The sequence below is a fragment of the Muscardinus avellanarius genome (genome assembly GCF_963383645.1).
Source record: "Muscardinus avellanarius genome assembly, chromosome: 4".
Taxonomy (NCBI): domain Eukaryota; kingdom Metazoa; phylum Chordata; class Mammalia; order Rodentia; family Gliridae; genus Muscardinus; species Muscardinus avellanarius.
In genome coordinates, this window is record NC_137789.1 from 21,650,920 (window position 1) to 21,665,852 (window position 14,933).

At 43.8% G+C, this 14,933-nt stretch overlaps 1 protein-coding gene across 1 annotated transcript in view; it reads right to left on the reverse strand.

The window, feature by feature from the left end:
• The window catches only part of DEPTOR (DEP domain containing MTOR interacting protein), a gene marked incomplete at both ends in the record, with an annotated part of 174,851 nt that extends 171,154 nt beyond the window's left edge, over window positions 1-3,697 (reverse strand). Inside the window, one exon of the mRNA XM_080693525.1 lies at window positions 3,567-3,697. Coding sequence (XP_080549651.1) covers window positions 3,567-3,697 — 131 coding nt within the window. The remainder of the gene's footprint in view (window positions 1-3,566) is intronic.
• Window positions 3,698-14,933: the final 11,236 nt, after the last annotated feature.

A 14,933-nucleotide genomic window follows, 5' to 3' on the forward strand; every position in this document is an offset into this window, starting at 1 on the left:
TCTCCAATTTCCTTTGCCCTTATTGCTGTTGAGCCAAAAAGTCCTGCAAAGGCAAGAGAAGGTAGAAGGTGAGCCGCTGGTTTGCATGAAGCAACCAGGGACTGGAGCCTACTCATCACAAAGTGTCTGAAATCTACAGAGGGCAGCTGGGGACAGAAACCCTGTTGCGACAGTTACAAAAAGCACGGCCAACTTCCTACCCTTCCAGGATCAGAAAGCCAGGCACACAACCATGTCAACCCCTAAATGCTAAAGACTAGTTGACTCCTCGCTAACAGCTGTATATTGCGCTCCACACAGTGCTCATTCAAACATTTATTGAAAATTTACTTTGTGCTGGCCATAGCTCTAAGATGGTAGAAATAACACGTGCAATGGTTAGAATGTTTCACAGTAAAATTAAATGGCTAACATTTACTAAAACTTTCCATGTAGCATCTCGCTTAATCAGCTCAAAACTCCTAAAAGATTAGTGTTACCAGAATCCCTTTTATTTTTTATTTTTTATTTATTATTATTATTTTTTTTTTTTTTTGGTGGTACTGGGGGTGGAACCGAGAGGCTTTCTACCTCCGGGCTATACTTCCAGACCTTTTTTATACCTTATTTGGAAACAGGGTCTCACTAAGTTGCTGAGAGCCTCACTAAGTAGCTGAGGCTGGCTTCGAACCCACGTGATCCTCCTGTCTCAGCCTCCCAAGCGCGGGGATTACAAGCGTGAGCCACCATGCCCGGCCTCAGAATCCCTTTTCTAAACCAGATGTGGTAGCGCTTGCCTATAATTTCAGCTACTTGGGAGGCGGAGGCAGGAGGATCACAAATTCAAGGTCAGTCTAGGCAATTGCCTGAGATGCTTTCTCAAAATTAAATGAAAAGGTCTGAGGGACATAGTTTAGTGGTTTAGCGCGGGCCTACCATGTGCTAGGGTCTGGGTTCAATATCTAGTACCAATAAAATAAAATTTTAAATTTTTTTTGCCAGTTGGTGTGGTGCATGCCTGTAATCCCAGTTCTTGGGAGGCTGAGACAGGAGGATCACAGGTTCACAGCCAGCCGCAGCTACTTAGTGAGGCCCTCAGAAACTTAGTGCGACCCTGTTTCAAAATAAAAAACAGGATAGGAGGATCCACGTTTCAAGACTAGGCTCATCAACTTACAGAGACTCTCAGCAACCTAGCAAGACCCTTTTTCAAAAAAAAATATATAAAGGTGAGGAGGGTATATCTCAAAAGTAGAATGCCTCTGGGTTCAATCCCCAGTTGCACAAGAAAAAAAGTAAATTTTTTTTTTTTTTTAAATTTGGTCCTAGGGATGGGAACCCACGGGCATTCTACCTGAGATAAACTCCCAGGTCTATTTTTTATTCTTTATTTTGAAACAGGATCTAAGTTGCAGAGGGCCTCACTAAGTAGCTGAGGCTGGCTGTGAACTTGTGATCCTTCTGTCTCAGCCTCCCAAATACTGGAATTACAAGTGTGCACCACCACACCCAGCTAACTATTATTTTTAATTAGAGAATCCCCTTTCTATAGAACAAGAAAGAGAGGTTAGGTAAATCGTCACAAAGACACAGAAACTAATACATGGTGGAGACAGAAGAACCCGGCAGGCAGCCTGTTTTATATCCTATGCTCTTAACAACCAACCAATTCTTCCAATTAGATCTTAGCTGGAAGGTGTAACAGAGAGACCAATAATACTAGCTAATTTCGGTAACCACTGGTACAGTGCTTACTAACACAGGAAGCCCAGGGGCAAGTTCCCACAACCACCCAAGAAATATTTTTATATTCATAGCCATTTTACAGATAAGAAAACCAAGGTTCAGAGAAGTGAATTAATGTGTCCAAGATCACAGCTACAACGGCTAAGGCAGATACGGTGCTTAGTGTAGGGGGACACTGGTCTAAGCGCAAAATCATCTAAATCCTCAGAGTAACACTAGTACGGTCAATTCCATGATTACACATCAATTACTCATCATTCTTAATGAAATAACTTGTCCAAGGTCCCACAGGCATTAAGTGAGGTTTAGAGTCCTCTAAACAAACTTCACACTGACTCTTGGCTACATAGTGTCTGAGCAGAAATTCACACCCAAGTCTAGCTTGGGAGAACCTATCTTTTCACCAACATGCCAGTACATGTTCTCAACCTGTCACAGGCAGAGGTTCTAGATCGCAGGTTCAAGACCAGCCTGAGCCACTTAGCAAGACTCTCAGCCTAGTGAGACCTTTTTTTAAAAAAGAAAACCAAAATATTTTTTAAAAAATGGCCAGGGGTACAGCTTCAAGGTAGAGTGCCTCTGGGTTTAATTCTCAATACCCCCCCCCCACATCCCTACACACACAAAGTTTTAGATTAAACCAGGAAAGGTTTATTTCAAATTATAATTAGAAAATACTTTCAATGAAGGAAAACAAATTTTTATTCCCGTTCATTTTAACTGTACATTTAAAAAAAACAGCAAGGAATAGAAATGCGCAATATGCCTTTGGTAACAAACTCAATCTGACTTCTAATATTTACTTCCTCAAACTAAATACCGCAGACCGGGTGACTACCAAACCTTCAGGGATCATTGCAAGATATTCCTCCAGGTCCTGAAACAGCCAGCTAAAGCAAGGGAAATTCAAGCCACGAACTCTAAGGAACTGGGGCCTGCATTTTTCTGGCGGGGCCAGGGGCCCCACGGCTGAAAACTGCAAAGCTGGATTATTTTTTTCCTGGCAAACCGACTGACCACACGAAGGTGCAGCTGCGGAACCAGTCAGACCATAAACACCATCCTTAAACACGTGTTCAAGAAAAAGGGACAGAAAGAAATGCTGGGGATGGCGCGGGGAGGGGGGTTGGGGGGGGTCAGCGCTTGTCTCTGGGTGTGGTGAGACCTAGCAAGTTCTAACTCTTGCTGCAGCCGGGGAGCGATCAGTGTCGTCCACAACCCAAATCGTGTATGCTGGGGAAACTGGCCCCGCAGGAAAGCGCCCATCAAGGCCCCTTTCACGCCCCCTTGCGGAACTCGATGCAGAAGACCATGCGCCCATCCAGGGATAGGTACAGGGCGTCCGAAAGGTTCTCAGGGTTTAGCCTGCACAACAGCCCTTCCAGCGAAGTGTAGTGAGGACCCCACTTTACAGATGGCAAAACTGAGACTCGGGGAGGGAAGCACGACCTGCTAAGCAAAAAGGAAAACCGAGTTGACGGCGATCACAGAGCTGCCGCCTTCTACCTGGGAGCAGAAGAGCTGCGTTTGGCTCGGCGCCCACACCGACCCCTCCGGCTCCCCGGGAGGACCGGGCGTGCGGCTGTCAGCAAGGCGGCCTGGCAGCGCCCGGGTCCCCGCCGGAGGCGAGCGCGGGGCGGGTGGGCTGCAGCAGCCGGGCTGGGCGCAGCGATCGCCGCCAGCTGCGGGAGCCTGCGGACCTCCGAGTCCCCGCGGGCTGCTGCAGCCGGGCGCGGGCAGCGTGGACCAGCCACGCGCCGGCAGCTGCCCGGGCTCCCGCCACTCTCCAGCCACGAGCCACGGCGCCCAGTGCCTCCGCCAGCCTCTGCCCCCGGACTCACCGCAGCTGCTCCCCGGTGACCAGGACCTCAGCCATGCGCTCCAGCTCCCTTTGCTGCGCCCCGCCACTCCCGCTGGAGCCGCTGTCGCTGCTGTCGCTGCCACTGCCGCTAGACCTGCTCCCCTGCTCCATGGTCCCGGCCGCGCCGCTGCCACTGCCTGGGCTGTCCGCTGCAGATTGTGGGATTCACATCAGCCTGCCCTCGCGGAGGCCTCTCGCGCCATCTTTGTTCCGGGCAATCTCGTTGCTCTGATGTGATTGGCTGGAGAGGGAATCCCTGTGGGTAAGCTGAGACCGTGGACGAGTCAAAGCCCTGGAACTCCAGCTTGGGGGCGTGGCCAGGCCCCGCGTGGCCAGGGGCGGGGCCGAGGGAGGAAAATATAAACATCTGGGCGGGGCGCGGGGTCCGCGCTGTGAGTGCGGGTGGAGGGTTGGACGCCAGGGCTCTCCTTTCTTTACCTGTAAGGCTCGTACTGTGGGACCCTCCTGCGTTTTTTTTTTTATTATACTTTCCATATCCAAAATGAGAACAATATACCCAAATAATGAACAATCGGATGCACGAGTCACATGCAGGGCATGGAGAAATTAAGCATTCCTCTGTTCAAACCCTCTCACCAAAGAGAAACTTAAATACGGTTAATCAATAAAAAAAAAAAAAACCTAGTCGGGCACTGTGACACACGCCCGGGGTCTCAGTACTTAGAAGGCTGAGACAGGATGATCGCAGGTTGGAGGTCAGTGCAGAAAGTAGTGAGACCCTGGTCGCTTGCTCATTCTCCCTCTTCTCTCCTCTCCTCTCCTCTCCTCTCCTCTCCTCTCCTCTCCTCTCCTCTCCTCTCCTCTTCTCTTCTTTTCTCTTTTTCCCTTTTTTGCCTCCAAGCTACACCCTCAGCCCTATTTTTTATTATTTATTTATTTATTGTGGTACTGGAGATGGAACCCAGGGGCATTCTACCTCCGAGCTATACCTCCAACCCTATTTTTTAGTCTTTATTTTGAAACAGGGTCTAAGTTGCAGAGGGCCCCACTAAGTGCCTGAGACTGGCTGTGAACCCTGGATACTCTGATTCATTCACTCATTCTTTCTTTCTTTGTTCCCTTACATCTTTCTTCTTTCCTTCCTTCCTTTCTATCCTTCATTTTTTCTTTCTCACCTTTCTTCCTGTTTGTCTGTCTCATTCTCCCTCCCTCCCTTTCTCTTAGTTACCTCTGAGATACAGCCCCAAGCCCTTTTATATATTTCCTTTTATTTAAAACAGGGTCTCTACAAGTTGCTGAAGCTATCCTTGGGCCTGTGATTCCCGTGTCTCAGCCTCCCAAGTACTGCCATCTCGGGCATGTGACCTCATGCCAGGCTGTGAGACCCTGTTTCAAAAATAAAAAAGACTGGGGATGTAATTCTGTGGTATAATGCCACTAGATTTAAGCCCCAATGCCACAATAAATGTAATTTTTTTAAAAAAAGAACCCTATCCTAGGAATGAGACAGACCTGGGATCCAGCTACACTCCTGTAATTTCCTAACTAAATGTACTTAATCCTCCTGTGCAATAATTGTAGGAACCACCTGTTGGTGTCAGTTGCACTAAAGATGCCTCAGATATATTGTTACTTTGCTCAGTTATTGCGACAGATCATAAATAGGTATTGCCTTCCTTTTACTTCAGGAAGAAGACTTGGAGAGGGGTGAGGTAACTTGGCTAAGGCAAGCAGGTAATAAATTTCATTCTGGCTTCAAAGTTGTGTTCTTAAAGGACTGCCTTTTGGGCTAAGAGTATATATAGTTCAGTGTTAGAGCGCTTGTCAAGCATGTGCCAGGGTTGGGGCTAGATAAGACATACTGCTAAATAAACACATAGGGCTATAATGGCCTCTGAAACTCAGTGAGACCCTGTTTCAAAATAAAGAATAAAAAAATAGGGCAGGGGGTGTAACTCAGAGGTCAAATGCCCCTGGGTTCCATCCCCAGACCCTCAAAAAAACCCAAAATATATATATGGATATAATTTCTCAATTGCAAGTATGTGGTAGAAGTTTACAGGATAAAAAGTGAAAATAAGAGGAACACTGAAAACTACATATATACTATATTTCTATTATGTATGTTAGATTATAGGCATGCTATACATATACATATGTATATATACATATGTCAATATGTATGTACATGTGTCATGCATATAACAATGCACATTAACATGTATGTATGTTATACATGTGTGTGCATGTGCCTTATATATGTATACATGCTATATACATATGCTATATGCATATACATGTTATACTGTGTATACATATGTTATGGATATATATATTTTTGTATATACATATGTATCAATACATGTGTATATATGCTATACATATACATATTTTAATATATACATAGATTATATAACCAATTCAAAAGTACTTAAAGTTCTTATATCCACTTTTCTACAGGCTTGTTTTTTATTGTTCTCTTTTGTCATGTTTTCTTTTTCTTAATTGGCACTGGGGGTTAAACCCAGGGACATTCTACTTCTGAGCTATACTCCTCACCCTTTTTAATTTAATTTAATTTAATTTAATTTTTCATGTCTGGGGATGGAACCCAGGGGCATTTGGCCTCCGAGCTACACCCCCTGCCCTATTTTTTATTCTTTATTTTGAAACAGGGTCTCACTGAGTTGCAAAGGGCCTCACTAAGTAGCTGAGGCTGTCCTTGAACCGCGATCCTCTGGTCTCAGCCTCCCGAATGCTGGGATTACAAGCGTGCGCCACCACGCCAGGCTTTAATTTTATTTTGAAACAAGATCTCACTAAGCTGCTGAGGCTGGTCTAAACCTGGTACCCTCCTGTCTCAGCCCCCTGTCTCAGCCTCCTAAGTACTAGGGTTACAAGGGTTTGTCACTGCACCTAGCTATTTTCCTCTTCTCAAAGGAAGCTCATCACATGCGCCTTTCCACCCTTCTACAAGAGCATTTTGTAACAATAGCTGAAACTTTGTACCAAGTCATTGGGCATTATAGAGAACAAGAACCTTGCTTATACTGTTTAATTTATCCTCATAAAAAATCTTGAGAGTTACGTGCCATTTTTCTTATCTACAAATGAGAAAGCTTGAGCACAGAAAGGTGAGGTAATTCGTCTCAATCTCACACCTAGAAAGTTAGACAATCCCTGAGTCTTTAGTTCTGCAATTCCCAAGGCTCTGCCCAGCTCTGCTGGCCATGCTCATATCCAATCCTGGGTTATTGGGCAACTCTATTGCCAAAGAAATTATCTAAGCTGATTAGCTTTTTAAATAGACCATGATGGAAATGTAGACAAAGAGAGATCTAGTTCCAGGTAAGTGTGATTCTAAGAATCTGATTCTGTGTAAGGTATAAAAATCATCTAATAGCTGCCAGTTACTGGTGTTTTAATCCTATAATTATTACATAGGATATCAAGAGTTTGCTTGGGGCCTGGAATATCAGTGGAAGAGATTTTGCCTAGTATGCACAAGGCCTCGGTTTTAATCCCCAGCACGCACAACACAAACACACACACACACACACACACACACACACACACACATTCAAAACCAAAACTTACCTTTTAAGGGATTTTCACTCAAATGTGCAATTTCTATTCTGATTCTGACATTGATTAACTTTGCATTCTTATGCTAGTTACTTAATTTTTGACTCTCAATTCCCTATTGATAAAATAAAAAATAATAACTCCTACCTTATAGGGATGTTCTGCAACTTAAATGAAATGACATATAACGTTTCTATTTTTTTACACCCCCTGCCCCATTTTTTATTCTTTATTTTGAAACAGGGTCTCACTGAGTTGCAGAGGGCCTCACTAAGTAGCTGTGACTGTCCATGAACCGCGATCCTCCAGTCTCAGCCTCCCGAATGCTGGGATTACAAGTGTGCGCCACCACACCCAGCTTAAAGTTTCTATTATGTAAAGTTTTATAGATTAATTTCAGTAGCAAAATTTTCAAGTTTTTGGTTAAGAAAAAAGAACTATGAGCAGGTATGGTAGCACCTTCCTGGGATGCCAGCTCCCTGGGAGGCAAAGGCAGGAGGATCATAAGTTCAAGGCCAGCCTGGGCAATTACACTTGTCATAAAAATTAAAAAGTCCAGGAATGTGCCTCGGGGCTTTTCTGGCATGTGTGAGGCCCTACATTCATTCTCCAGTACCAAAAATAAATTACCTTAACATGTGAAAAAAAAAAGTAAGTCAAAAAACCCGGACACCACTCTTCCAATAATGTGAAAGAATAGGGCTTATTTTTCTTGCTTGACAAAAAGTTGTGTGTGTGAACTCTTAAGGGAAATGAGAATGGGTCCACTTTTATTGTTTTAACCTTTCATTTGCTATGAGATACACCATGCACCACTGGTTAAGGACAAAAACCCTTTTTCCTAACTTAGGAAAAGACTAGTGAACCGACTCCTGAGGACGTGTGGGCACCACTGCCCGTAATGGTGGGGCCTGAAGCAACTGGTCAGAGAGAGGGGCACGGAGAGCAGTCCAGCCGCGTAAAGATCTTCGGAAGAGCTGAGAATTCTCACAGACCTTGCTTTGATTCCTAGCTCCACGTGGGCAAGTTCATTATCTTCTTTTTTTTTTTTTTTTTTTGTGGGACTTGGGATGGAACTTAGGGGCGTTCACCCTCCAAGCTACACCCCCTGCCCTATTTTTTATTTTGAAACAGGGTCTCACTGAGTTGCAGAGGGCCTCACTAAGTAGCTGAGGCTATCCACAAACCGCGATCCTCTGGTCTCAGCCTCCAGAATGCTGGGATTACAAGCGTTCGCGTCTGTCTGTCTGTCTGTCTCTCTCTCTCTCTCTCTCTCTCTCTCTCTCTCTCTCTCTCTCTCCTCTCTCTCTCTGAAACAGGGTCTCCTGAATTACTGAGGGTCTCCTTAAGTTGCTGAGGCTAGCCTCGAACCTGAAATACTCTTAGCCTCACAAAGATTAATGACATGCCTCACCATACCCAGCTGTCCTGATTCTTTAGCTCTCACAATTTTTAATCTCTCTTTTTGAATGGAAGAGGGATAGCTTGAAAATATAATGTCTAGATATTTCTTTTGCTAGGTTTTTTTTAAGAGGGGTCCTTTTCTTTATATTATTATTATTATTATTATTATTATTGTATTAGGGGTGGAACCTAGAGGCTTTCTACCTCTTGGTTATACTCCCAGACCTATTTTATACTTTATTTGGAAACAGGGCCTCACTAAGTTGCTGAGAACCTCACCAAGTAGCTGAAGCTGGCTTCAAACCTGTGGGATCCTCCTGTCTCAGCCTCGGATTACAAGCATGTGCCAACACGCCCAGCAAGAGGGGTCCTTTTCTTTAAAAAAAAAAAAAATGTAGGCTGAGCGTGGTGGCACATGTCTGTAATCACACTATTTGAAAGGCTGAGATAGGAGGATCACAGGCTCAAGCCAGAAAGGAGTAACTTAGCAAGACCATTAAAAAAAAAGAAATTCAAAGAACTGGAACTGTAGCTCAGAGGCAGAGCACTCTGAGTTCAATTCCCACTGCCTGAAAAGCAACAACAATAATAATTTAAGCTGAGCATGGTGGCGCACACCTGGAATCCTAGTACTTGGAAGGCTGAGAGAGGAAAATCACAAGTTCATAGCTAGCCTCAGGAACCTTGTGAGGTCCTCTGCAACTTAGCAAGACCTTGTTTCAAAAAAAAAAAAAAAAGAAAGAAAAAGGAAAGAAAAGGGAGGGAAAATAGGACTGGAGGTGTAGCTCATAAATAGAATGCCCCTGGGTTCAATCCCCAGCACCACAATAAAATAAAATAAAATAGTAATAATTTTAAAATAAATGTAAAGCCAGCTGTGGTGGCGCACGCTTGTAATCCCTGCACTTGGGAGGCTGAGACAGGAGGATTGCGCAGGTTCAAAGCCAGCCTCAGCTGGCTTAATAGACCCTGTTTCCAAATAAAAATACAAAATAAGTCTGGGAGTGTAGACCGGAGGTAGAAGGTCCCTGGGTTCCAGCTCCAGTTCCAATAAATAAATAAATAAATAAATAAATAAATGTAAAGATAGCTAAAAAAAAAAATTCCCTTGATTCATTAGTCACGCTGATTATGAACAATTTCTGTCATGCTTTACTAAATTATGTTTTGTAGTCAAGGCTATAAAACATTACAAGGACGCTGTGGTCCTCTGGTTCTCCAGTACCACTCTGCTCACCTCCTCTATGTCTCCTTGATTTTAACCTTGGTTGGGTTTGATGCTTAATATCCTGGCATATGCTGCCACCTACTGGCTTCTTTCCCAATGACATGAAATGTCTGTGGCTGCCTTGCAGGGAAAGGGCTGAGGGATTGCTGGGAAGTTGTGGGGAGGTTGCTGTTTGTCCTCTTGTTGGGTGAGCTTTTAGTGGTCAGGGACAAGGGGTGCTAGATATTTTCATTTCCTTGGTACAGCACCTCAAAAAGAATAGAATTGTCACGAACCCTGAGTATCTTTCTCAGGAGGTAGTTTTTGCAGTTTTAATGTAAGCCTGAAAGGTCAGAAGTACAGTTACTGCCTATGTCAAGAAAACACCAAACTTTGTTCTGTTCCAAACTTTACCAGGAAAAAGTTTGTCTTTGCAGGAGATTATTTCATTTATTAAGTTGCTGGATATCTTGAATATTGTTGAGCCTAGACTCTAACCTGCCGTCCTCCTATCTCAGTTTTCCAAATATTGGGATTGCAGGTGTGTGCCACTACACCCAGCCAATATCTGTTTTTTATTTTTTTTTATTTTTGTGGTCCTGGGGATGGAACCCAGGGGCATTTTACCTCCAAGCTACACCCCCAGTCCTATTTTTTATTCTTTATTTTGAAACAGGGTCTCACTGAGTTGCAAAGGGCCTCACTAAGTAGTAGCTGAGGCTGTCGGTGAACCACGATCCTTCTGTCTCACCATCCAAAACACTGAGATTACAAGTGTGCGCCACCACACCTGGCTCAAAGCTGTTATTTTAAACAGAGACATTGAGAGAGAGAGAGAGAGAGAGAGAGAGAGAGAGAGAGAGAGAGAGAGAGAACAGAGACATTGAGCATTGAGTTAAATGAGAACTGAGAGATACAGGCAGACAGAGACAAAGAGACAGAGGGAGAGGGAAAGAGAGAGAGAGAGGAGAGAGAGAGAGAGAGAGAGAGAGAGAGAGAGAGAGAGAGAGAGAGAGAGAGAGAGAACAGAGACATTGAGTTAAATGAGAACTGAGAGATGCAGACAGACAGACAAAGAGAGACAGAGGGAAAGAAAGAGAGAGAGAGAGAGAGAGAGAGAGAGAGAGAGAGTTAGGAATTGAATACAGGTGGTTTTTCTATATCTCCAGTTCCTTTCCCTTTTTCTTTTTTCAGAATTTTGTTGGTGCAATATAATTATTTATCTTGTAAGATTCAAAATGATATATTCTTATATGCACACAACATCTCCTGTGGTAGTTTCCTCCTAAACACATCCTGCTAATCTTCTGACTCCATCTTCCAAATACGTTTATTACAGGCATGCACCACCATGCCCAGCTTATTTATTATTTATTTATTTGTTTATTTATTTATTTATTTATTTATTTAATTTTTTGTGGTACCAAGGAAGGAACCCAGGGGCATTCTACCTTCAAGTGATATTCCCAGCCCTATTTTTTTTTTTATTCTTTCTAATTTTGAAACAGGTGTCACTCATTTGTGAAGGGCCTCGCTTAGTAATTTATTTTCTTTTGAGACAAGATGTCTCTAAATTTTCCAAGCTGGCCTTGAACTTGCAATGCTCCTGACTTTGCTTCCCCAGTAGCTGGAAGTACAGGCATGTGCCACTACACCTCACTTGGGAATTTTAAAATGGAATAATAATAAATTGTCTTGATGAGCTCTTCTTATGAACCTGGCCATGTTCAAAACGTGTTATATGCAGCCAGGCGTGGTGGCACACACTTGTAATCCCCGCGCTTGCAAGGCTGAGACAGGAGGATCGCACAGGTTCGAAGCCAGCCTCAGCTACTTAGTGAGGCTCTCAGCAACTTAGTGAGACCCTGTTTCCAAATAAAATATAAAATGGGTCTGGGAGTATAGCCCGGAAGTAGAAAGCCTCTGGGTTCCACCCCCAGTACCACCAAAAAAAAAAAAAACCCAAAAAACGGGTTATATGTATTAGACATTTATTCCTAAAAATAGCCCTGTGAATCGGCCGCTAGGGCTCACACAGTCTTCCATCGTAGAGTTAGCAGTGGGCCTGGATTTGAACCCGGCCTCTGGCTACAGAGGCCTCTCTGTTGTTCCTCCCAATGCTGCTTCTCCATAAGTACAGATCACCCAGTGCCTCTTCCCAGAAGCCAGTCACTCTCTTTGATGTTCTTTTCTGGGATCCTCCTTTAAGTCCTTGAAAGAGTTATTATCTCCAGGCTCCTGAGAGCTCTAACTCTATTGGCCCAGGAGGATGTGCAGGCAACATCTCCCTCGCAGGACTGAAAGAGAAAAGGAGAGAAAGCTTTGCAAGTGCTCTGAATGCTCTTAGTTCTGTCTCTACGCAGGCTCCGATGATCAGCCAGTGCTTTCTAACTAGATGAAAGAAAGGGGAAATTACACTGGTTCTCCGAGTGCACTCTGTTCCCACACTTACCTGTGTTGGACAAGTATGGAACAGATTTCCCCTCTTGGTTTTCTGAGTGTGTATCTTCTCTGTGCACTCATATTACAAATAAACCTGGCACCCTGCCCCTCTTTTTATTTTAGACAAGGTCTTGCTAAGTTGTGCAAGCTGGCCTCAAATTTGCAATCCTCCTGCCTTAGTCTTCTAAATACCTAGGATTACAGGTGTGTACCGCTGTACCCAGCTCTCCTCCTTCTTCCTTAGTGGGGTTCCCCCTTCATCCAAATTCTAGTCACAGAAAATACACTTAAATAGTTATGCAGGGCATCTGCATATTAACATATTATTTTATTCTCAAATGAAAAATACTGTATACTGGGCACAGTGGCATAGAGCACTTGTTATGTGCTAGATATTACTACACATGTTTTGCAATTGCTAAGTTATTTCGTTAAAACATTTCTATGAGGCTTTGGGGGCTCAGAAAATGAGACCCCAAATGAACGTCTCAGAAGCAAAGCTTCTCTCTGACCTTCTCCCTGGGTGAAGACCCTGCCCAATCCTTATGAGCCAGGACCTTTGAAAACTGTGAGTAAGCACCTCCCAGGGGCTACTTCTTCTGATCAAAGGAAAGAAAAGAGAAAGATAGGGGGCAGAATGCCATCTCTAATTTAGCTAATTTGCATCTAAATGGATGGCCCTTACAAAACTCTCAGAACTACTACAAACTTGCTTAGAGAGCAAATCAGAACTGGGGGAAAGAAGAGCTGCTTGGTTGCCTGAACACTCTAAAATTTGGACAGCTACCGTGTTGTTTCTGGCCACGAGAGGGGATTTTAGAGCCCCTACTCTACATGATGTGGCCAGAAAGAGAACCAAAAAAAAAAAAAAAAGAGCCCTGCACCACTTCAAATTTAATATGCCTGAGAAGGAAGGTGTCTGCTTAGAAGACACCTCCCTGGACCCACGTATATGCTGACTCTGGGAGTGGTGATATTCCTCCATGGAGTGACTGATAACATCTCATACTTGGCCTCCAGAGACTGGGAGCCACCGGCACATATTCTGCAAAAAGGAGGAAAATGTGCCCTGTGTTTCAAGGGAAGCCAGATGGTCAGCGAGATCATGACCTGTTCCGGGAGATGACACATCTGGTAGAGGTAACGCCTCACCGAGTCCTTGGGATTAACCCTCAGGAGGCTTGGCTGAGCTTAATAGTGAAATGATGTTAGAAAAACTTAGGTTTGTCCATTATAGGGATACCGTCTTAGTCTTGAACACCCAGGAAAACAGAATAACCAGAGGCAAATACATGATTTCAGGAGAACAGTATAAGCAGAGTCAAATGTGTTATTTTAGGGGTAACAAAGAGGTGTACTACAGCTACCTTTACACTCACAGAAAAAAAAAATTAGATATGACACCAGTGCCCAAAACCTCAGTTAAGTCCTTATAAGACGCTTTAAAGTTAAACCTGTCACTTTTGAGGTTTTACAGGTCCAAGGTTACCAGATACTACAAAAAGTGGAGATTTCTATTCCTGTGAACTCCTGGATGATCTGAGTCCTGTTCAAAATCCTATAAACAAAAATAAAATACTGTTTACGCTGAGTTATAGACAAGATGTTTTGTTTATAGATGACTCTACCAAATATGTAAAAACAGAAATACAAGCAAGGTCATAACAAAATAATTGTGTGTTGTTCTTCAGGCTCTGTGACAAAAGAACTTTCACGGTGTTATATATAATGTCTGTTGTAAATGGTTTGGCTGCCCGGCCTCCAATTTAAAATGTTAACAGGTGTATGGGAAAGAGGGAACGAGTTTTGGGAAAGAAATGTTATGGCAAGTTATATACCCGAGTTACTATATAATGTCTTAATGTGTCTGTTTTTTATGCAGATGCCCACCAATCCACCATGAATGACTCTGAACCGAGATAGCCAGGCTTTTTTCAGCCCTTCCAGCTACAGATGGTTATGAAAATAAAACCTCAGCCGAGCGTGGTGGCGCACACTTGTAGTCCCAGTACTTGGGAGGCTGAGACGTGAGGATCGTGGTTTATGGCCAGCCTCAGCCACTACCTAGTAAGGCCCTCTGCAACTTAGTGAGACCCCGTTTCAAAATAAAGAATAAAAAATAAGGCAGTGGGTATAGCTCAGAAGTTGAATTACACACTAGGTTTCATCCCTAGTACTGCAAAAAAAAAAAAAAAAAAAAAAAAAAAAGAAACACCACCTTTATATAAAGGATTTCTTCTTCCATGGTCCTCTAGATCATCTACGCCCTGACACCCTGACTGCAGTACTCCAACCTCCCCCTCCACCAGCTTGAAGCAGAACAGTCATCGCCCCATTTTCCTGACAGCAATTGAGGTCACTTCATCAGAGGGAAGACAGGAGGCAGGACAGAGGACCTGGGAAGGAGGGACTTAAAAGGGCCATTTGCATCACCTTCTGTGAGGTGGGGGGAGGTGAGCAAGGAAGCCAGAGATGTGCCAGGAGATCAAGGCCATCAACCCACAAGTTAACAATTCAAATTAGGGATTGAAATTGGTTAAAAGATATTGGTTCCCCCATGCCCAGTTCTGACCAATCATAAAAGAGCAGATGGGAACTTCTGTAAGGGTTAAAAGCCCACTTCCCAAGGGCCTTGGTGGATGCTCTCTTTTGGGGACCCCCCCCTCCTTTGTGTGGAGGAGCTGTTTTTGTCTTTTATCTTTTCCTGACTTAAAATAAACTTTATATTTCTGTACCCTTCTCTAGTCC